The 21,317-nt window shown below is 55.6% G+C and overlaps 1 protein-coding gene across 1 annotated transcript in view; it reads right to left on the bottom strand.

Moving 5' to 3' along the window:
* Positions 1-5,567: 5,567 nt before the first annotated feature.
* Positions 5,568-21,317, bottom strand: part of LOC119850768 (protein KRBA1-like) — a 47,013-nt gene continuing 31,263 nt past the window's right edge. The window contains 10 exon segments of the mRNA XM_043507073.1: positions 5,568-8,922; positions 9,615-9,788; positions 13,589-13,744; positions 15,509-15,652; positions 15,819-15,974; positions 16,959-17,132; positions 17,481-17,654; positions 17,966-18,145; positions 19,122-19,289; positions 20,222-20,395. Coding sequence (XP_043363008.1) covers positions 8,018-8,922; positions 9,615-9,788; positions 13,589-13,744; positions 15,509-15,652; positions 15,819-15,974; positions 16,959-17,132; positions 17,481-17,654; positions 17,966-18,145; positions 19,122-19,289; positions 20,222-20,395 — 2,405 coding nt within the window. The 3' untranslated portion in view covers positions 5,568-8,017.

Below are 21,317 nucleotides of genomic sequence, written 5' to 3' on the forward strand. Positions count from 1 at the left end.
CTGCTCCCGGCTGCGGGGCGGGGCCGGACACCGGTCCGAGAGCTGGGGCGGGCCCGGCGCGGGGGGATCAGGGGCCAGGGCCGAGGGCAGGGCAGGGCCCAGCCCGGCAGCGGCGGAGGGGAAGCCCCAGGCGAGGCAGGGGCAAAGGGCTCTTGCCCGGCTGAAGGGATGCTCCCGGAGTCCCGCGTCGGGGCCGGGTTTCCCGTGCCGCGTCCAGAAACCAAAGGGTCACACACGTGCTTAGCGGTGACCAGAGCCTTGGAGCGGAGCTTGTCTGCGCGAAGCCTCAGAGCAATGCACAGCTTTGCCTTGTCGGCTGCTCTGCTTCCCTGCCTTGCCCTCTGTCTTGTAGTCCTTCCTGCGCGTACTTCTGTGCCTTTGTATTGATTGCTTTGCCCAATGTTTTAATTACTCTAATTATTCTAAGCCCTTCATTATTTAACCTTCATTAACATTGCGCGATCTCATTGTGTTGTTGATATTTTAATAGCAAATAATCACTGAAAATATTTACACAGACAGAGATGCTCAAATAAATGTGTTAGTCTCCGAGGTGCCGCAAGTCCTCCTGTTCTTTTTGGGGATACAGACTCACAGGGCTGCTCCTCTGGAACCCACAGAGCTGTAGGTTTAGCAATGGCCGCTGGTTTTCGAGTACAACACTTCCTATGGTTTGGTGTGATTTTACAATTTTCAATTCTAAATTTTTGTTAAAATGTACCAGTCGGCGGGAACGACTCACTTTCTTTTTTACTCCCTCCAAAGCCTTCTTTTTCTGGTCTCTCCAAACTCATGCCATCTCTTTCTGCACCGGGGCAGACATCAGGCAGAATGATGCTGATCAGTTCGGACTGGCTCTTCCAGAATCGTTTAACATACGATCTAAGCTCCGTGGCATTCTGTGGTACTGGTGTCTTCGCAATGGCTTTTGTGGCCCCACAGCTGATCCCTGCAGCAACCTCCAACCCCTAGGACTGTACAGCTGGTGCTGAGAGCAAAGGTCTCTAGAGGAGGATTTGATGGGGTGAGGGATTCTCGTCTCCCACCTCTCTGCCACGTCACCACCTCCATCCTATAGCTGGCTTGGAGCAGGGAGAGACCCCATCAAGGATTCGCCTTGTAAGAGTCACACCAGCTGCTGGGGCCAGCAGTGTCCCTGGGTCTGTCTGCACTGAGCCGGGTCGATGGGCTTGTGTTAGTGGGGTTTGTGCTGGCGGGTTACAATGAGTAGTCCTGTTCCGCAGGGCTGGGCATGGCTCCCTGCTCTGAGTGGGCATTGTCACCTGGTGCAGCACCACTCCCTCAAATTTGGCTCAGCCACCCTCCCCCTCCACATGACAGAGGACGTCAGGGCCAAACTTGCATGGCACTGGAGCACCGGATGGTTTCTGGGGGTGCAGCTGAACCCCTAAGCCACTGCTAACGCTGCCCCCAGCCGTCCCGTTTTCCCTTCCAGATGCAGCAGCCCTGTGCCAGGAGACTGCACCTCCCTCTCCATGGCTCAGATTGCAGCCTCTGCTCTCCACCTGCCCAGCTGCTCAGACACAGGCCTTCACGCGGGTCCCGTGGTATGTAAGAAGGCAGCACAATCCCACACTGAGAGTGGCCTGGCTGGGCCTGGCCTGGCTGTTACCCCATGGCTGCCTCCCCCATGCCCACTCTGCCTAATAGGCAGGGTGGGGGGGGGGGGTTCTGCTCATTCACTGTTTCAAAGCGAATTTCCTGCTGGCTGTAGCTCCAGCCCCTAGCGCTGGGAAAGCAGGAACTGGACCCAAAACATCAGGAGATTTTACACAGCAATACATTGGGGCTATACTGAATTTGCCTTCTGGTTTGTGCCCTTTTAGCCCCCAAGTCTTGTGTGCGAGATCACAACCTGTCCTAACCACGGTGTGGTGTAGCTGTGCATTGCTAAGCAGCTGCTGCATCCCACAGGCAGGCAGACCCCATGGTCAGAGTGGGCCATTCCGGCTTCACATCTATGAATCTATGAAAACAGAACAAAAGACCCCCCCAAATAATATAATACTGAGGCTAGAATTGCTCCGAGCTCCTCTTCCTCTGAGGGGCAGGCAGACTCCCCTGATAATCTGTAGTGTCCGGCCCTCCCTGCCCCGCAGCCTCAAGGAAAACAAGGCAAGGAAACCAGCCAGGCAAAGCGCTCGTGAAGGGGCCCAAGGGGGTGCTTGGGAAAGGTTAATGCCATCATTCTCCGGTGCAGTCACAGACGTGACAGGCCGGGGGAAGCCTCAGGCTCTGAGAGTTGGCGCGGACCTGGCTGATGAGGTTGCACGCCAGCTGGGGAAGGGCCCGGGCTGGATTTTGTACAGGATCTGGCCTATTTTCAGTGTGATAAAGGTGTGAGCAGGGGAATTAAGCGCTGTTCAAACACCCAGCTACACCTGGGCACCAGAAGCTTCAGCATCCGATGAAGTGAGCTGTAGCTCACGAAAGCTTATGCTCAAATAAATTTGTTAGTTTCTAAGGTGCCACAAGTCCTCCTTTTCTTGCAGCAGCGGGTCTCCTCAGCAACACAGCTCTGGTGCCCCTCACACCTGCCCTCTGCTCTCGACACCAGCTGCCCAGGGGATTTCAAACCATGGTCCATCTCGGGCCTTCTCTTCCCGGTGCCACAGGGCCTGGGCCCAGGGTTTGTGAAAGAGCCAAATGCGCCGGGACAAAGATGGTGGGTGACAGCCAGGCTCCTCAGGCTCAGCGGAACGCTCTGTAATAAGGCCAGAGCTTGGCGATGCGGGAGACACAACTTTCTCGGGGGCGGAAATGGGCCGAGATTGCGGCATGAACATCCCACCTTCTGCTCCAAGCACAAGGTGCGTTTCTTGGCCATCGCCTTTCTAACAACACATGCATCTGTAAACACTGAACCCCCTCGCAAAACCAAACACGGCTCTGCACATGCTTCTCCCTCTGGGAGATTGAAAAGAGCAAATACAGGACGGATGTTAGTCTCATTGCTTTTAATGCATGACTGGAAGGCGCAGATACCACAGTGAAGAAAGTGGCTAGATGTAGACTAGAAGAGAGGGCAGATCAGGATTCATGGGCCTGGCTAGTGCCTTTTAGCCATGAAGAGCCTGTAAGCCACCACAGACTATATACAGGATCATTCACACACCAAGTAAATGCAGCCACCTCTGGGTGGGATGCAGCAGCTGTTTAGCATGGCACACGGGTATGTTTGTAGGCAAGGAAGTGAAGAATGGCACAGCCAACTGAAACTGCAGGGGAGTTCAGGGAGGCAGAGCATCTTACCAGACTCAGGCCCCTGGGGGTTAACCCCCGGACTCTTGGGATCTTTAATGAGTGGAGCAGTTCAGGTCCTCACATTTATGTGTTCCTGGTGCACTAGGTGCTTACATGCACCACCAGGCAGAGGAGGGGGGAAGAATACAGAGCGTGTTTTGTGAAGGCCTTTGAGTTGGAGGAAACCCTGCAGTAGACAGCAGGGAGACTCCCCGCTGACCAGCCCTGCTGGTCACAGGAGAGACTATGGCCAGGCCCCCCCAGTCCAACCGCTGCAGTCTGCAGAAAACCCCACTCAAGGGAGCCTTGGTTTTAAAAGGCCACAAGAGGGCACCCACACCTGTCACACAGGCTCATTTTACTTTTTACATTTTACTAATTCACTTGCTTTTGAAGCAACATAATTCCATGAAAACCCACAGCAGCCGGGATGGGGGCGAATGGACCAACTGCTACATTCACAGGCACTTCACAGAGCGAGGGGAGGGTGCATTTCCCCTTCTCTGGCCAGTGTGTCCAAGAAGCGTTCCTCCAGCTTTAACGCTCATGCGGCATGCGCTCAGACACAGGGCTCTGCCAGGACACAGGGCACTCGTTCAGTCGTTTACGGTGAGGGGGATGGTCCAAGAACTCAGCCACTGGAGCAGACCAGGCCTCGTTCTCCACCCTGAGCCAGGGTCTCTGAGCTGCGCCAGCTGCTGATCGCCACGGACATGGGACAGTTCCCCTGGGGAAAGAGAGCGTGTGAGAGGGCTGGGAAGCGATGGGGCGTGAGTGCATGGCCAGCGTGGGGGCGTGTGCGGTACTTTGTGGGAGCCAAGAAGCTGCCTGGCTCAGGGGACGGCGGGAAATGTCAGGGGCGCCGTCAGCTCTTATTACCTTCACGTGCCCTGGAGGGGAGAGGAGCATGAAACAGATTTACTTCTGCTTGACAGGGGCTGGGGCGCCCGCAGCTACTGTTGGGTGCAATTGGGGCCGTGCTCTTGCTAGGTGCTGGGACGGACCCGTGGCGCTCCCGTGTTTCACCTCGGTGGGCAGCAAACAACCACCAGGCCTGACCTGCAGGCGCCCTGCCGGCAGGGGCTACCTGCACAGAGCTGAGGAGGCAGCCCCCCTAGCCCCGAGGGTGGAAGCCACTTGCTCTCTGGGTTCCCAGGGGATGGACGGGAGCAGCGTTTCCTCCCCTGCAGCAGCCCCACTACCTGCCCTTCAGCACCCTCTCCCTCCTGGCCCTCTAGAGCCCCATGGACCCAATCCCCAGACAACTTTGTGCCTGCAGGCCCATGCCCTATGCCTGCACTGTCTCCTTCCCCGTTACTCCCCCGAGTGGGGCGGGGTGGCACTAGGAATGGCAGGAGGTGGGCTAAGCATCCCATGGAGGATTGGGGTTCACGGTGAGGAGAGGCAGGTGACGTGGAACTGGCTTAGACCTGGAGTCCCTCTCCCCATATTTTATCCCAGCTCCAGCCCCTGACAGGTTCCCCAGCCCCTGGAAACTCCCAATGCTTTAACACCACAGTTCCTGGCCAGTATCCTAAGTCCTAAACTGGGGCAGGGCTGAGGGGAGAGAGACCCCCAGGGGCGGCACCCTGGGCAGACCTGTCCCCATGGCAACACTGGCCCCGGTGTGCCGCACACAGCGGGCACTGGGCTGGACCCTTTCCAGTCATGCTCCTTCACGCTGGTTTTTGGGTCTTAATTTATATTACACGTGGTCTGGCCCTGTGTGTCACCCACACGTTACCGCCCCTTAACTGTGTGAGTATGAGATTATGTCTCCCTTTTGTGGCTGCTCCAGGGAGGATAGGGGCCGGCTCATACCTAACGGAGCACTTCCTGTAGCTCAAGCGGTAAGGGCCGCGCGTTGGGAGGGGAAGGTCCTGGGTTCTATCCCCGCTGTATCTCTGAGGCCAGGGCTTTGTTATACAGCTGCCGTCTGCCGGGTACGACCAGCCTCACACACTGGTGCCTTGAGTGGAAAGTGAATGAAAGTTGCTGCTGCAGACAGAACATGGGGGGATGGGAACATTCACGCCCCGCGCTTAAGAAGCCACCTGCCATGTAGATTTATTCAAATGAATGAAATTTTGGGCGGAGAGTCGAGCAAATCGGACTGGCTAGTGCACAGAGCATTGATTCTCTAGCACTTTGCACTGCCTCACCCAGATGGAAATCCGTAGGCTGGTGGGATTTGCTCCAGGTTTATAACACTCAGGATCTCAGCCCAGGCCATAATCCCTCATGCCTGCTCACAAATCCCCAGCAAATGCCCCGCGTTCTCTTCGGGGGCTGAAGGGGGGTTTCATACAGGAGATGCCTCAATTTCTCGGCTACAAGGGGAACTCCCCAGTCTGCAAGCTGTGGAGTGGCTCGGATTTACCCAGACAGCAGGTTCTGGCCCATGGCCTGCCTGATGTACACCTGTAATGCAGGTGCAGGGAATTCAAACAAACACCAGGCAGGGGGGCCAAGCAGCGTTACAAATCATTGTTTTAATACAGTCCAACTGTGCTGCGAGCACAGAACACAGGGAAATCAGGAGAGCCACGTGCCGCCCACCCTGGCAGCAGGAAAGGATCTCACAAACACCATGCTGTCAACAGAAGGGAGCCTGCACGATTCTGGCACGGCTCCACCCCCCACAGCGGAGTCACTCCCAATTTCGCTGGTAAGAGCTCAGAATCAGGCCCCCAGTGCCCTGTGGCTACTGAGTAGGGCCACCAAGTTAGAGCAAACCTGAGAGCGACAGGGGAGCCAGCAGGGTCAGAACTCTCCTGCTCTGCAGAGCAGCCACCACCCACCCCAGAAAAGCAGGCCCTGGTGCAATGCACTGGCAGAGCTAGGGGTGGGGGCGAACTCAAGCAGGTGTGGGTACTGGAAGGTGACTCCCCTGTAACCAGAGGTTTTTGAGCTGCCCAGTGAGAATAGGCAGGGGGCACCTTGAAGACAAAGAAATTCAAGCTGCAGTAAATTTTGGCTGAGACATGGGGCCAGCTTAGGGAACTTGATGAATACGTATCCAGGGAGGCACCTGTCACTTCTGTTCAGCCAACAGGATGATTCATTGGACTAATTAACTCTTAAAATGCTGGGATTATCCAGGCACCACTCACGGGGCTGCCTGGCCCAACACATGGCACATCCTCTACCGTAGTCCTGCCTAGCTCCAGTTCCAGCCTCCCTGCTCACCCTGTGCTTTACACGCAAGACAGTGCTGCACAGACAGGACAGCCTGGAAATACCTGTGATAAAGAACCTCTCTGATGGAGATCGGCACTTGGACACTGAAGCGATCGGGGCCTATTGAGATGAGATTGGTGTGAGTTAGGTAATGGGACCTAGTTACGGGTGCAGGAGTCTTTCACTGCAGGTCTCCAGTTCAAATCCAGCTCTGATCGCGCACTGATGGCTGCTGGGAGAGTTGGCGGGTGCAGCTGGGTACAGAGTGGGTGGGTGTAATTATCACACAGCCCCCATGTAGGGCTTGATTCTGCGGCGCTGAGTGCTTCGACCTCGATCCAGGAAAGCACCGATTTCAGAGGGGTTACTCAGGGGCTTAAAGCTAAGCACAAGCTAACATGCTTCGCTACAGCGGGGCTGGGGTGCTCAGCACCTGGCAGGATCGAGCCTTCGGTCCCTTTGTTTGTAGTCTCGGCCAGGGTAGGGAGGAAGGAGAATGAACTTCCCTCTGCGCTCAGAGATGGTCCCTCCAAGGCAGGGCTCACGCACGTGGGGGGGGCGAGACCTGTTCCAGGCTCACGCACATGGGGGGCGGGACCTGTTCGGGTGCAGAGGGCTCCAAATCTGGCAGCTTCTCCTTGTGCCCCAAAACCAGAAACTCTCCAGAGTGCTGGGAGCTGCCTGGGGAGTTGCAGAGGAGAGTTTGGGCAGCAAAACAGGGCTGAGGCAATGGGGAATAAGCATAAGTCTGTGGGTGGCGGATCCAGCCAGTGGAAGCAGATATACAACCAGGGGAAAGGACCAGCCAAGCAAGCCCATGACAGCCTTTATCCTCAGCGCCTCCTGGGTGCGGGCAGTGCCTACGGGGAATTGGAGCACGCGGCGGTGCCTGTACTCTGACAACATCCCTGTGAGTGATGCCTCCCACCAGGAAGGTTTCTGTCCTGGCCGGGTTCCTGAAGGCTCTTCCCTGTGAAACTGCTGCCGAGACGTAGCATCGAGCGCAACTCCCCCAGGTCGGGGGGTGGTTAGAAGCTGGACGGAAAAGACACCAGCTTGGGCAGTGGCGACGGACAGGGGAAAAAAGGGGAAATGTCAAATTTCTCCCCAGCCAGCCAGGAGCAATTGTCATGGGGAGCAAAGCAAATCCGAGTGCCACACCCTACCCCGGACCCCTGCCCAGAGCCCCCCACCGCAGACTGCCTAGCACCCGAAGAGCTCCCTGAGCAGCTCGCTAACACGCGGCTCTGATGCTATCTCACTTGTTACAATACAAGGGCTCCCTGCAGTGCCGGCTCCAATAACGGCCGAGTCTCTATTGCTCTGCAGTTCCCGGAGCCCCCGGCGTGTGAGCTGAGCAGAGCAGGTGCACACCGTGGTGGGGAAAACACGGACACGGTGGAATCACACAGCCAAGTGCTGGGACCTAGCGACACTCTGGGAAACAAAGAGCTGGAGGCGGGAGAGGTCCAGTCCGGGCCCAGGGGGTGCTGTGGTCTCCAGGGCAGGGAGACGGATCCTGTGACTCAAGGGGAGGGTGAGCGAGTCAGCAGCTCCAAGTCCCCCCTCTCAGTCACTGCCCTTTGGTGACTCTGCTCCCCTGTTTGTCTGCAGCGGGCGCGTGGCCCGGGGGGCTGGGCAGCGGCTCCCAGTGTCCTCGTGCCCGGCTGTGGCAGCAGCTGGAGGGCTGAGCACCCAAACGGAGCTCCGCTGCCCGCCACAGCCTCCTGACAGCCGCGTACCGTGCCCCGCTCCCCCGGCGCAGCTTGGGGCAGGCGTCTGGGAAGAGGGCGACCCGGGCGCCGCCACAGGCCAGGGGCTCCGCGCGTTTCCTGACTGCTCGCATGACGGCCAGCTTGTCAGAGAAGCGTAGCAGGTGGAAGACCAGCGCCCGGGGCCGGGTGGCAGGGTCCCAGCGCGCCCCCCCGGGCACGCGGCGCGCGCTCTCGATCTCCAGGGGCGGCCAGTCCGCTGGCAGGTTGAGCACCATGGGCAGGGTCCTCTGCAGGAAGGCGATGGGGTCTCCCTCTTCCGCCCCCTCCGGCAGGCCTGCCAGCCGCAGGCTGTTGCGGCGGGCGTGGTTCTCCAGCACGTGGCAGCGGCTCTCCAGCCGCCGGACAGTCTCACTCAGGCGCTTGTTGCCTTGCTGGAGGGCAGCCAGCTCGAGAGCCCAGCCCCTCGAGTCCCGCTCCAGCTGGGCCACGCGGCTCTGCATGCTCGACACGTCCCTGCACATGGCCGCGAAATCCTGGGAGACCCGGTCCAGCTTCTCCGAGAGGACGGCCTCGACCGCGCTCCTCTCCACCCTGAGGTCCAGGGGCGTCCCGCTCTCCCAGCCGTAGTACTCCCACGGAGATGGCGCTGAGCGGGAGCATGGTCTCTTAGGAAATTCCTCCCATGTGGCATCTGCCTTTTGTCCACCGTCCTCACCAGCAGTGCAGGAGCTGGTGCTGGGTGGTCGGGCAGCATCTGTCCTGGCTACGGTCCAGAGGACAAACATATCAGACCCGGCAACACCCAGCAAGGGTCAGCACCATTTCTAGTGCGCTCTTCTAGAGACAATTTCCTAGCACTATATTAGGCAGGAATCCCCACACCCACCACTGCACTGCAGCCTCCTCTGGAGTGAAAGGTGGCAGCTGATTATCTTCCAGCAACGCTACCCAAAAGCTGAGGACAGAGAGCTAAGGGCGGGATATCCAGTTATGCTGTGGGAGGGAGTGAAGTAAAACCGAGTGTAATTACCCAACTGGCACTGGACCAGGTCCCCGGCTAAAACCCCTACTCCTACACAAAGTGCCATGGGATTTTTAACGCCCACCGATAGGCACCTCGGTTTTACAGCTGATGTGAAAGGTGGGGCTGGGGCATTGGCTCAGGAGGGACTCAGTGGGCAGATCGCCACCTGTTCATTCACAAGCACTGTTTCCCGCTGTACTCACGTCTTCCTTGGAGGTCTCCCATCCAGTGACTCAGCTTGGCTTACGAGAGCCAATGAGACCCCAGCCCCAGGAGGGAAGAACCGGATCAGACTTCTAAATGCAGGCCTGGTTCCAGCACCCACCAACCCCACTGCAATCAATGGGAACTGTGGGTTCTCAGCACCTTTGAAAACAGACTGGGGGGCCTAACGAGGAACCTAGTCGGAAGGTGCAAGGCGATCAAGGTACCTTCAGTGTGTGGTCTCTTAATCCCTGTCCTGGGTCTTCTAGCATGCCTGTGGCCCGGGGCATCGCGGGCAGGCGAGGTACCGCTCGACGTGCTGGAACGACTGGGCCCGTTTCCATGGGTTTCCTGTGGGCAGGTTGCTGGGCCATAGCGAGGGGCGTCCACTGGCATCCCTTCTGATTTTACCAACACAAACAAAGCCTGCATCAGCTTAAGCCAGGTCCCACCCTCCGCCAAGTGCTATAGACCCACTGCAGCCTTATTCCTAAAGGAAACCATTCATCTATTGGCACATCTAGGGCCCTCGTTATTGGAGTGTCTGGAGCGGGAACAGACCCAGCCCTGCACAGCTCGGGAAACGGAGTTCTAGTGGGTCTTTTCCAGCTCCAGTTTCTCTGAGTCTATCAGCACAGGAGTGTAGCAAGCTAAGGACAGCAGGACGGAGGAGCGGTGACCCTCTATGGGCCATTAGTCCCACCGGAAGCTGGGCTCCCAGCCCAGAAATGCAGGTAGCCCACTGTACTCCAGGAGGACGGGGCACTGGCAGGAATCGTCAGTCTTAAACCTTGGGATCCTCACCGCCCCAGCTCCCATTGTGCCTGTGGACTATGGAGCTGAGGACAGAGTTTCTCTGCTGCTTCCCACAACACAAAGGCAGTTCTGACGGGAGGAAATGTCTCTTGGCTGCTCAGATGGCTGGTTTCCCCCTAGCGGAAATGCTCGCTCCTTACTTCGGAGGGGTAGGGGGGATCTCACTGCAGAGGAAATAGCGTTATCTGGCCAAAGGGGCTTAGATTGTTGGCTCTCTGGACAGGGACCCTCTTCGCTCTGTGTCTGTCCAGCACCTGGCACAACAGGGGCCTGGTCTTTGATGGGGATCCCAGACCCTAGGGTAATACAGATCATTAATAATAATAATCGATAATAATGCCACATTTGTGAGTTTCCAGGAACACCCTCCCAGAGGTCCGGTTTTCCTCAGTACGTGAAGATTTGCCACGTGAAATCCAAGAGGCTAAGCGTGGCAACGCTGGGCAGAGCTATCAGTGCTAGGCAGGCCTGGGACATGTCAATGGAGCGCTCCTGTCTGTCAGTCTCTCATTGCATCGCAAGGCTGGGAGCATGAGACTCTCAGTACCACGCAGTCCCACAACCAGAACCTCCACGGGCATGAATCAGCAAAGCTTCACCGACTTCACTGATTGACCCCAGCTGACAGATTGGCCCTGCAGTGCAGATCACATACACTGCGTCCCAGGCCCGCTGGCTGGCTCACCTTCTCTGTGCAGCCTGCAAAGCCCTGGCTGTGGACTCCTCTCCCCCCTGGCCCCACGTGGGCTGCTGCTGGAGGACATGCCGAGGGGGGTGCTGGCACAGCTGCCTCGGCTCTCAGGCACTGCACTCCAGCAAGTCTCCAGACCTGGGAGATGGGCAGTCTCGGCCGTACTGTCTGTTTTAAACCAAGAAATCCATGTCAGCTACAGGACAGACCCCGCTACATTATAGCCATGGAAACTGACCAGGGCTTCCCTGATCCCCACTCGGGATGGAATCCTCAACCCACTCGTACACTTGGGGGTACACACATTGATTTTACAGGGGCAGGAAACCCGTAGGTACATTCATAGCCCACGCACCCCGAGGGCCAGGGCCAGAGTGGAGTCAGTGGGGCTGCTCCCCAGCCTCCCCCCGAGGCCACATGCCCCGCAGCTCTCCCATCATGTAACTATTTGCTCCCCAGCCTCCTCCCAGTGGGGCTGCACATCCTCTGGCCTCCTCCCTCACTAGTCCCCTTATCTCATGGACAGGGCCATCCGTAGGATTTATGGAGCCCTATGCAGTATTATTAAACTGGTGCCCCTATGCCCGACAGCAGCCTGGGCTCACAGCCCAATGGCGGGGGGACGAAGCAGCAAAGGATAGCAAGACTCCCGGCCCGCCTCACGGAGGTGGAGAGTCACAGTTCCCTGCAGAGACCTCTGTACCCTCTCCCTCATGCAGACTGGACATGCAGAAGGTACCTAATTAAAAGCACTAAACTTTGGAATAAAAAGTGTCAGTCACGGGTTTTTTGATATGTCCTGAAGTTTGTCAGAGTTTTATTTCCAAAAGCTTTGTAGTAAGGGCGAGTCAGCTGTTCTGCTGAATAAAACGTTAAATATTATGGCGTACATGATGCAGCTCTTCTCTGTTTTACATTTTCTTGATCAGTATTTCTAAACTGATTTTATATTTAATAATTTTATTAAGATAATGTTGAAGTAAAAAGAAACGGTACAGAGTTTAAGCACAGAAGTTTCTGGTTATCAGGGAATAAGATACAGATTATCAAGGGGTGCGAAGTTCGTTTTAGGAATGGGTGGTGTAAGGAATACATAATCTGCAATCTCCCCGATTGGGGGTAGAAGGTTAATGGGTCAGAGTACAGACATTGAGATATGGGGGTATGTTGTTCATATAATGGCTCTGTTCAGGCATGGAGTATAATGAGTGGATATGATGATGAGGATATTTTAAATGTACTCTTAAGCCTTCAGAAAGGAATCATTCCAGAGTACTACAGATTTAACTCACTGAAACAAAGACATTATTTTAAATTCATCAGTCACAGAGGTTTAGTGTGTTCATAACAATGTTCACTGCTTTTAGAAAAAGGGACACTAATTTACTTTGTGTGATCTCCATAACAATAGATGTGTTTATGAAACACCGACTTTAAAAATATGTTTCCAAAGATTTTAGGCATAACAAAGGATTTTATATCTTACTAGGTACTGATTTTGCTGGAGAGTTCTCTTAAAACTAGTTCATCAGATAGTCAGAAGTAAAGTAAAGGAAACTCTTTGTCCAGCTATCTGGAAGGAAAGGGGTGTTGTCCCTTTAAAGGCTCTCTTCAAGGAGAAAGGGATAGACAGAAAGGACAGGAAGACTTTGGAAACAAGGTTTTTTTACTATAGTAATTAAAATTAAAATGTGTATGTTAGAGAAGGGTGGTTGTTTGAAGGATTTATTTAAAAATTATATGTCTGAAGATCCAAGCATTTAAGGCTAAAGATGATTGTGCATCTAAAAATCTATGCAAGGATTTTTTAGAGATGTGATTTTATAATCTTCACCAACTCACTAATGAAATATTTTTAAAGCAAATTTTAAACTAAGGTCCTGTAGACTAATATGTTCTGAGTAAATATTACAGTAATGCACAATTGTTTTTGTCAGTAAATTCAGAAACTGACAGTCTATACCTGGGGGTTCGCAAATGCCTGTTAAATGGCTTCATTCCCCCTTGAATGGCACTTTAACAGTTTCAATGTTGTGCTAATAGGGCTGACAGGCTGGAGGCTTTTTCACCTTTAACTACTAGATCCCCTCCAGAGGAAGACTCACCAGGCTGCAGCAGCCAGCTGTGGGAGCTTGCTGGAAGGGTAAGAACAGGGATAGGAAAGCTGGGGGTGGACATTAAGACCCAGGGGCGCCCCAAAGTTTCAGGTGCCCTATGCAGCTGCGTATTTTGCATATGCCTAAGGACGGCCCTGCTCATGGGAAACTTTCCTCTCCCTTTGTCCCCAGCCGAGAGGTACAATCAAAGCCCTTGGAGGAATGGTTGAGGGGCCCGGTGTCTAGAATCTGCTGTGGTGCCAGATGTGGTTTTCTCCCCCTCTCCACCTCAGCCGAGCGATACATCTGACAGTTGTGTAGGGGGCTGGATGAAGCAACCTCTTGCCGTCCTGTTTGGTCCGAGGAATCTAGGAGTCTCTCTGCAGAGCCTTGCGCCTGGCCTGCAGATTGAGCCCTAATCCAGACACCCACGCGTGTGCATTTGAGCACCCGCAGAACCTCGATTTCAGGGAAGGAAACCAGTCCCCGGCAAGCCATGTGCCCTGGGCTTATTCTCAGGCTTCTCAGACCCCCTGGACCAGCCAGGCCTTGCAGTGCTGCTGCCTAAGGTGTTAAAGCCATAAACTCCATTGCTCACCTTCCCCGGACAGCTTCCTCCCCCTGCCCTCTGCTCTCCTCAGCATCACGTCTCCCTGCCCAGCGCGGGCAGGCGGCGAGGAAGGCGTTTGTCTGTTGGCAGTGATCTCTTTCAAACAGTTCAGCTTGGGGAGGGGTGAGCTCCCTGCCGTGACTTCTGCCGACACAGAAATAGCCAAGTCTGCTGTCCGCCCCTGGCCACTCTCCATAGGGCCAGCTCCCTCTGCCCCTGAACAACATCAAGCCTGAGCTGGGTTGTGTCCCAGTTCCCACGTCCATTGCTTACGCTCTGCCCGAGCTGTTCTGCACTAGATAAGTTCATGGAGGATGGGTCCATCAATGGCTATAGGCCAGGCTGGGCAGGGATGGTGTCCCTAGCCTCTGTTTGCCAGAAGCTGGGAATGGGCAACGGGGGATGGATCACTTGGTGATTCCCTGTTCTGTTCATTCCCTCTGGGGCACCTGGCATTGGCCACTGTCAGAAGACAGGACACTGGGCTAGATGGACCATTTGTCTGACTCAGTATGGCTGCTCTTATGTACTGTTCCACTGTCCCGGGAGAGGCGGGAAGCGTGGTCGTTGCCATGCAGAAGCACACTTGTTATAATCTAAGTGGCGAGTGCTGCTTTCTCCTGAGAGTGCAGCGTGCGGTTACACAGAGGCAGAGTTAACCTGGCTCTGGGGGTTACACGCTGGTACCTTACTCGCCCTGTCCTTGGGGGTTTAGATTCCCTGGTTACCCCAGAACAAATGGTACCAGCATGCAGATGACACCCCAGTCTCGGGGTTGAGGACCTGCCTCTCCTGCTGCCTTCAATGCAAGATGCAGACACGCAGTCCCTCCTCAGGCTGGTCTGCACTAGACTTTTGTACCTTGAACTGGTACCTAAATGGGACCTTGGGTTACCCTATGACTCCTTCGGGGATCTCCCGGCACCCGTCCCCCTTCTCCTTGGCCCCATAACTCCTGTCCTGCTGGCATGACAGGTTGTTCACAGGACTCTCCTTCCGACAGCTCTCCGGGTCACCGACTGCCATTCCCTCTGCTTTAAACTGAAAAGTCTCCCAAGGCCCTTTGCTATAAAGCCGGGTCAGCCGCTCACCGTCTCCGTGGCCATACCTGGCTCTCAGACCCGTGGCAGCAGGTTGGATTATCCTGCCTAGTTCAGCTTTGGCAGACCCATTCCTATGCTCGCTGGAGATGGGAGACCCGTCGGCGAGCCCCCTGGAGGGCAACAGCAGAAAGAGACGCCCCTGCCATGGAGGCCCCAAGCTGTGCGAGGAGATGCGCCTTGCATGGCGGGCTGCCCGGCAGAGGGCCACCGGGGAGGAGGCTCCCAGGGGCTGAGAGCTATTTCCCACACGGTAGGTTTGTGAGCAGTGCTGATCACTGAATGCTTCCCATTCTGTGGGTGCAGCTCCGAGTGAAGCCAATGGGAACTGAGCCCTCCATGTTAGGGGCAGGTGTACAGGGAAGGGGAAGGGCAGCAGGGAGCCATTCTGAGTCTGTACTCCCAGTCTGAACTGAGCAGCCTCCTGGAGAGACACCAGGTTATTCCACTAGAACTAAGTGAAGCACTCCTGAGCCCTGTCTACACTATGGCTGTCCTTGTTGCTCCCAAAAGTTGGAAGTGAATCCTGCATCACGTGTGAGAGTCAGAGGCAGGACAAGTAGAGGTCAGGTGGTCCCGTGATTAGAGCATTTGATTAGGACTGTGAAGGCCTGGGTTCATGCCCCGGCTCAGCCATAGACTCTGTGTGACCAGTTCCTCTCCCTACCATGGGGATCATACCCCTGCCCTGCCCTGCCCGCAGTGGTGCAGGAGGGTAAATGCAGTCATAGACTGGGAGGCATGGTGCTGGGGGCCAGATAAGTACCTGATCTAGACAGAGCCGTAACATCCAAGCTCTTCGGCTCACCTCTGCTACTGGAGCTCCTCGCATGCGCATCCCATTCCTGCCGCTCTGCGTCTCCCCGAGCACAGCTGGGAGGGGACTGGGCAGGACAGGATCTGGGTGCAGCTACCTCCGCCAGGCTTGGGAGGTTTTCCGCTTGCCTTTGATCTGCAGCAGAGAAACCAGATAGGGGTGTGGGCATGAGGCCAGGTCAGTCCTTCCCTCGAGCCCTGGAAAACCAACCGGGCCGAAAGGTTTGCAGTTCCCCTGCCCGGAGAGTGAGCCAGGAACAAGCCCGGTTCAAGGGAACACAATTTAAAGTCCTACTGTTCACCTTCAGCCTGAAATCTCGAAATCCCAACCTCTGGGCTGCTGCATTCCGTGTCTCCAGCTGTGCGGTGGTGAGACAAGCGGCTGGCGTGACTGGGTCTGGTTCCAGGCAGAGTCTTCACACAGCTCTCTGGGCCGTGGACATGGGCGCTAACTGTAGCTACAACAAACACAGACAGAGTCAGAGTCAGACTCTTGCCAGGTGCCGTTCGTTCCAGACACCGCGGCGTTACAGAGCGTGCCATGGGGTTGTGAGCACGAGCCTGTTCCGAGATAGGCCTCAGGGAATGGCCTCTCCGTGGCAGGGCCCCGTGGATTCACCTGTCTCGGAAGCATGGCGAAGCACGTATTCCTAAGAGGTGATTTGCTGCCGTGCTGGTTTCAGTTCCCGTCTGTCCTGGAGGTTTCTCACCACCCCTCTAGCAACCACAACCATGTGACCGTTGCATGGAAACCTGGACATCGAGTAACAGCCCAGGGCCGTCTTGGATCTGCCAGATGCCTGCAGTAAGATTGTCCCGTTCGAGCCAGGTGGCTTACGAAGGGACCGTTGTTCTGGCCCAGCAGGACTTGTACCCGAACGACCTCCCACCGTTGGCCTCCAAGCCCCACCCGACAACGTTCAGATTGCTCACCCAGGCCACCGCCATGGCTGGACACCTTGGCCTGACTTTCCGCCTGTGATCTCCAAACCCCACCTCAGGGCTCCGCTGAGCTACCCCCGCGCGGGGCTGTCACTGGCAAGTCTGCTGGAGCGACGGAGCCTTTCACCGCTAGGCCCATCAGACAGCGCTGCAGGCCATGGAAGGGGAGCGCTTTGTGGTGACTTCGGCAAAGTGTCTGATTCCTTCCGCCTCCAACGGAGGCTCCATCGCTTCGTTCTTCCCCCTAATTCACACTTCTGCCTAGTGCCTCGGTTTACCCTGACTCTGGGGGGCAGACACGGGGAGAAGGAAAACTCCACCATCCCCCTCCACGTGTCCTATTCACTGATTGTCCCGTCCGCACTCCGGAGCGTCCCCTTCCGTACAGGACCGGGGGTGTGGCCTCTCACACCAGACAAGCAAGGGGCTTGGCAGAGAGCAGGGCAGCAGGAAAGGGCACAGCCTCTCCTTTCACACTGTGAACCTGATCCTCCTCTTACCTGCACCGTGCCAGTCCCAGTGCCCCATCTCTGGCCTCCTCCGCGCTGTGTCTCCTCGCTGGCTGCCCACCACAGCAGCTGTGGTGGGGGAGCTGGGGGTCCGGGGCCTGGACACCGAGATCTCCTGCAGGCACTTCTCCAGGCCTCGGAGAGGGGAATTCTCAGGGCTCCGTTCTGTTTAGACAACACAGGCTCAGCACAGAGCTTGGGCCACACAGCAGCTGCTGTCAGCGGTCCCCCATGCTCACCAGGGCCTCAGCCCACAGTCTCCCCAACCACCATCGCTCATCAGCCCACTGGTTCCCTCACCCCACAGTTCCCCCCACTCACCGTTGCTCCTCAGCCCAGGGTTACTGCCCATCATCACCCCCCAATGCCCCCAGATAACCTGCTAGTGCACATCACCCCATCACCAGCACAGCTGCTGTAAGAGCTGGCTGCTTTGTGTGAGGCCGGGGAGAGCTCATGGAGCAAACGGCATGGCTTGACAGTCCACGAGATGCCACGAAGCCCCTGGCTCACCTTCATTGCCCCACCTCCACATCCCCGGCCCGGCGCCCCACGGGTCCCTCTCCCCATCGGCACTGCTGCTGGAGGAGTAGTTAGACGGGGTGCTGGCATAGCGCAGCTGGCCAGCGGGTATTTCCTTCAAGCAGTTCATCAGTCCATAGAGGGGGGAGCTCTCCACACTTGCTGCTGGTTTAATAATACAAACCCCCAACATCAGAACCGGGTGGGACGTGTCATGGGCACCCGGGGGATTTCAGGACCCAGCGGCCCAAAACATTTTTAGATTTAGGGATGAAGGTGAATTTAAAAGGATCAAATCTTAATCCCTCCTTCTCGCCCTTCTCCGTCCCGTTCTTTCCCAGAAGCACAATGAGGAGTCACACGCAGTTCCCGCTTCCCCCGTGTGCTCCCGCTGCATGCGCTGCATGCCCAGCCCCACCCAGGACACTGCCCTGCCGAGCTCCCACCCATTTCAGTCCTTTCTCAGCTCGTCTCACCTGCCGCGCATGCTCTCCAGGGCCTCGGCACCGGTCTCTTCTGCTCCACCTCTCCCAGGGCTTTGCTGGGGCCGAAGTAACTAGTTGTTTCACTGGAGCATCTGGGCCTGGTCACGGGTATGTCCTTCAGACAGTTCTCCAGGCCTTGGAGCGGTGGCGTGACCTCTGAGACGGCCCCTGCTTTAATGAGAGGTACGACATCTCTGTCAGCAGGAGGCTGGGAGTTACAGCCCTGCTTCCATTTGCCTTGGACGCTTGTGAAGCCAACTGGCTCTGCTACCAGCTCCCAGCTCCTGCCAGGCACGCTGAAAAGCCCAGTCTTTCTGGCCCTCCAGCGGGAGTGCAGTGTGTGACCGTAGGGAGCCCCAAAAGGAGACCCCAGCACAGCCGGGGCCAAGGCAAGGAGCCGCGGAGATGGGCTTCCCAGCGAGCCACATCTCATGTCTCACTGTACCTCAGGGCTTGGGGGATGTAGGAGAGTGGGAATCAGCACTGTGCAAATCCGTGGAAAAGCTGCCAGAAAAGTGTGAAAGGAACCACGTGTTGCACGTGCGCCGAGGGCCAGATCCCCAGCTCCTGTAAATCAGCACAAAGCCACAGGAGTCACTGGGGCTCCGTCGATGTGCACCAGCTGAGTATCTGGCCTGAGGGGTCCTAAGAACTAAACCGAAGACAGCGAGAGGCAAGAAGAGCAGATCATAAAATCTGGGAGAAAAGCAAAAAGTATTCCAGAGAAGGAGATATCAGAGGGGTCCAAACCTTGCTCCAGAGGAGAGATCAGAGGGGTCCACACCTTCCTTGAGCACCTGGATGGCACTAAATAGGCAGCTGCACAGCTTACAGGGAATTTAGGAACAGACTCATTCAAGGGTATTAGGGTTTCACTGGTGGCTGACATACAGCACTGTCGATATGCCCATAACGTATCAATTCCCCCCAAAGTTGGGCTAAGCTCCACTTCCAGTGGGTCTGGGACTATCCCACAAGGGGCTGCTTCCCCATCTGAAAATCCTGCCCTAAAAAGGGAAATGCTTCCATGAAATTCCAGGGCTAGTAAAACAGACCGAAAAGCGACGTAGTCAGATGTTACCTTCAGGTCCATGCCATGGTCAGTTCTGCAAAACTGAACCAGGGACACTGTGAACTCTCTATTTACCTTCTGTTTTCACTGGCCACCCCGCTGTCTCCAGTCTGCCACGTGGATCCAGTGAGCTGCTCATAGAGGAGTGGCTGATTGGGGTACTGGATTGACTACAGCTAGGTACAGGAATGTCCTTCAGGCAGTTCTCCAGGCCTCGCAGCGGTGAATTCTCTGTACCGACGTCTGTTGAAACAACACCAAGCCTGCGTCAGTGCACGGCCTGCAGCTCTGGGATGGGTTCCCTCCATCTCTGAATGAGCCTGCGTCCAGTGCGATTCACCTCCACTCTCATACCGTGATTGTCAAGGCAGAGGCTCTGAATGTCTCTGGCTCTGAATTCTAGGTGTTTCGCAGGGACTTTGAGCTATTAAGCTGGGTTCATCCCTGGAGGAACTCCACTCAAATCGGAGTTACACCAGGGATAAATAGGAGCCTTTGTTGTGAAGAGATCAAATCTGTCTGGATTCACTTCTATTGCTGCAGGAAGAGCAGCAGGCTGGAAGAAGCGGATTTACTTACAGCTAGTTCTTGGAAAAGCTTCCCCAATCCATAGAGGGGAGAATCCTCTCTGGACACCCCTGGCTTCCAGCCCACATTGTGTTTGTTTTTATGGGTTAAAAACCCACACACGCACACCCGTTGTGTTTATAACAGGTTACACATCATCCCCACCCCTCTATAAGGCAAAGTGTGCACCAGAACCACACGCCACTCAGAACCCAGGTCTGATTCTGCTCTCATTCACACAGGGAGAAGCCAGAAGCCAAAACAGACGTACGCGAGATCAGAATCTGCATGCCAGGAACGCAAACTCTTCCCCCAGTTATTTCTACTTGTATGATGCAGAGTGAAAGTCAACAGCAGCTCAGGGGCCGCAGGTCTGGTGGAATTCACCCCTGGAGCGCTCAGGCCGTGTGCTGGGACCCTGCCGAGGGGTGAATTCTGCTCACTGTGTGGAATGGAGATGGAAGTGAGCCAGGCTATCACTGCACAGGAGTATGGTTAGCACTGGAATAGGATTGCTATGGGGTGTTATTGTGGCCCCGGCTGACGCTCCCTGCCACCTGATCCTTATGGTGGTGACATTGGGTTATGGTGTAATCACTTCATCTGACCTTCTCCAAGTGATCTCCTGTTCCCGGCCCCTGGCCTCCTCTGTCCCATGTCTCTCTGAGTGGGGCTGGTCAAGGCGATGTTGGCTGACATGTGGGGGTAGCCGTGCTTATTTACTGGGATGACCCTCAGGCAGTTCTCCAGAACTTGGAGTGGCGAGGTCTCCGTGCTGATATCTGTTTAAAGAAAAGATCCAAAGCCAATATCAGCTGGAGCTACATATCGCTGAGCTCTGTAAAACCCACTGGACCTTAGACCGGCTCTCGGCCTGGGCAGACACTCGTCCCACTGCCTGCTTTCGAAGAGAAACGTACTCCCTTCCGAAGCTAGGGACTAGCTGTAGGGGCAGTGCAGAGCAGGCTGAGCGCAGGGGGAACATTAACAGCCCGTGTTACACAGGAGGTCGGGCTAGATGATCTAATGGTCCCCACAGTGTCTCATTCACTCCTTTCCTGAACACATGAAGCTTGTTACCTATTCTCTGGGATGGAAAGGGACCTCAAAAATGCCAAGGATCTGGCCCACATACTCTTGATGTACACCAGTGTAAATGAGACCCAAAGTGACTTGACCCAGGACACAGACAGCCTGTGCCAGGAACAGAACCCAGCTCTCCTGTGTTCCACCCCAGTGCCTTACCCACCATGCCATCCTTCCTCTCCACGACTCCAAACCGACTCAAAGCCTTAGAGAAACCAGAGCCAAGGAATGCAATAATGCTGGCATAGCCAAGCGAATCAGAGAGTGCATGCACAGAGCCGGGGGGAACCCGGTGGCTGAAAGAAGAGGAACCAGACCCCTCTGGAGTTGTAGCAAAGGAATGGGAATGGAAAGGAGGAGCGACCTGATAGCACAGACACCAGAGAGCCCTGAAAGCTGTGTAAGACACTCAGGAAAAGACATGAGAGACGAGGAGGTAAAACAAACCTCACAGCCTCATGGAAGGAACAGAGTACTGATTGCAGCAAGACCAAGGAGAGAAAAGGAGGTCAAACTCTACAGTACGGTTCCCTGTATAAATAGCTTATAAAAGGGCTAATAAATGATTGACACACATGTTAATCAATTGTTACAGAGCCCAACAAATTGCTTCTGACT

Source organism: Dermochelys coriacea, chromosome 2, assembly GCF_009764565.3.
Source record: "Dermochelys coriacea isolate rDerCor1 chromosome 2, rDerCor1.pri.v4, whole genome shotgun sequence".
Lineage (NCBI taxonomy): Eukaryota > Metazoa > Chordata > Testudines > Dermochelyidae > Dermochelys > Dermochelys coriacea.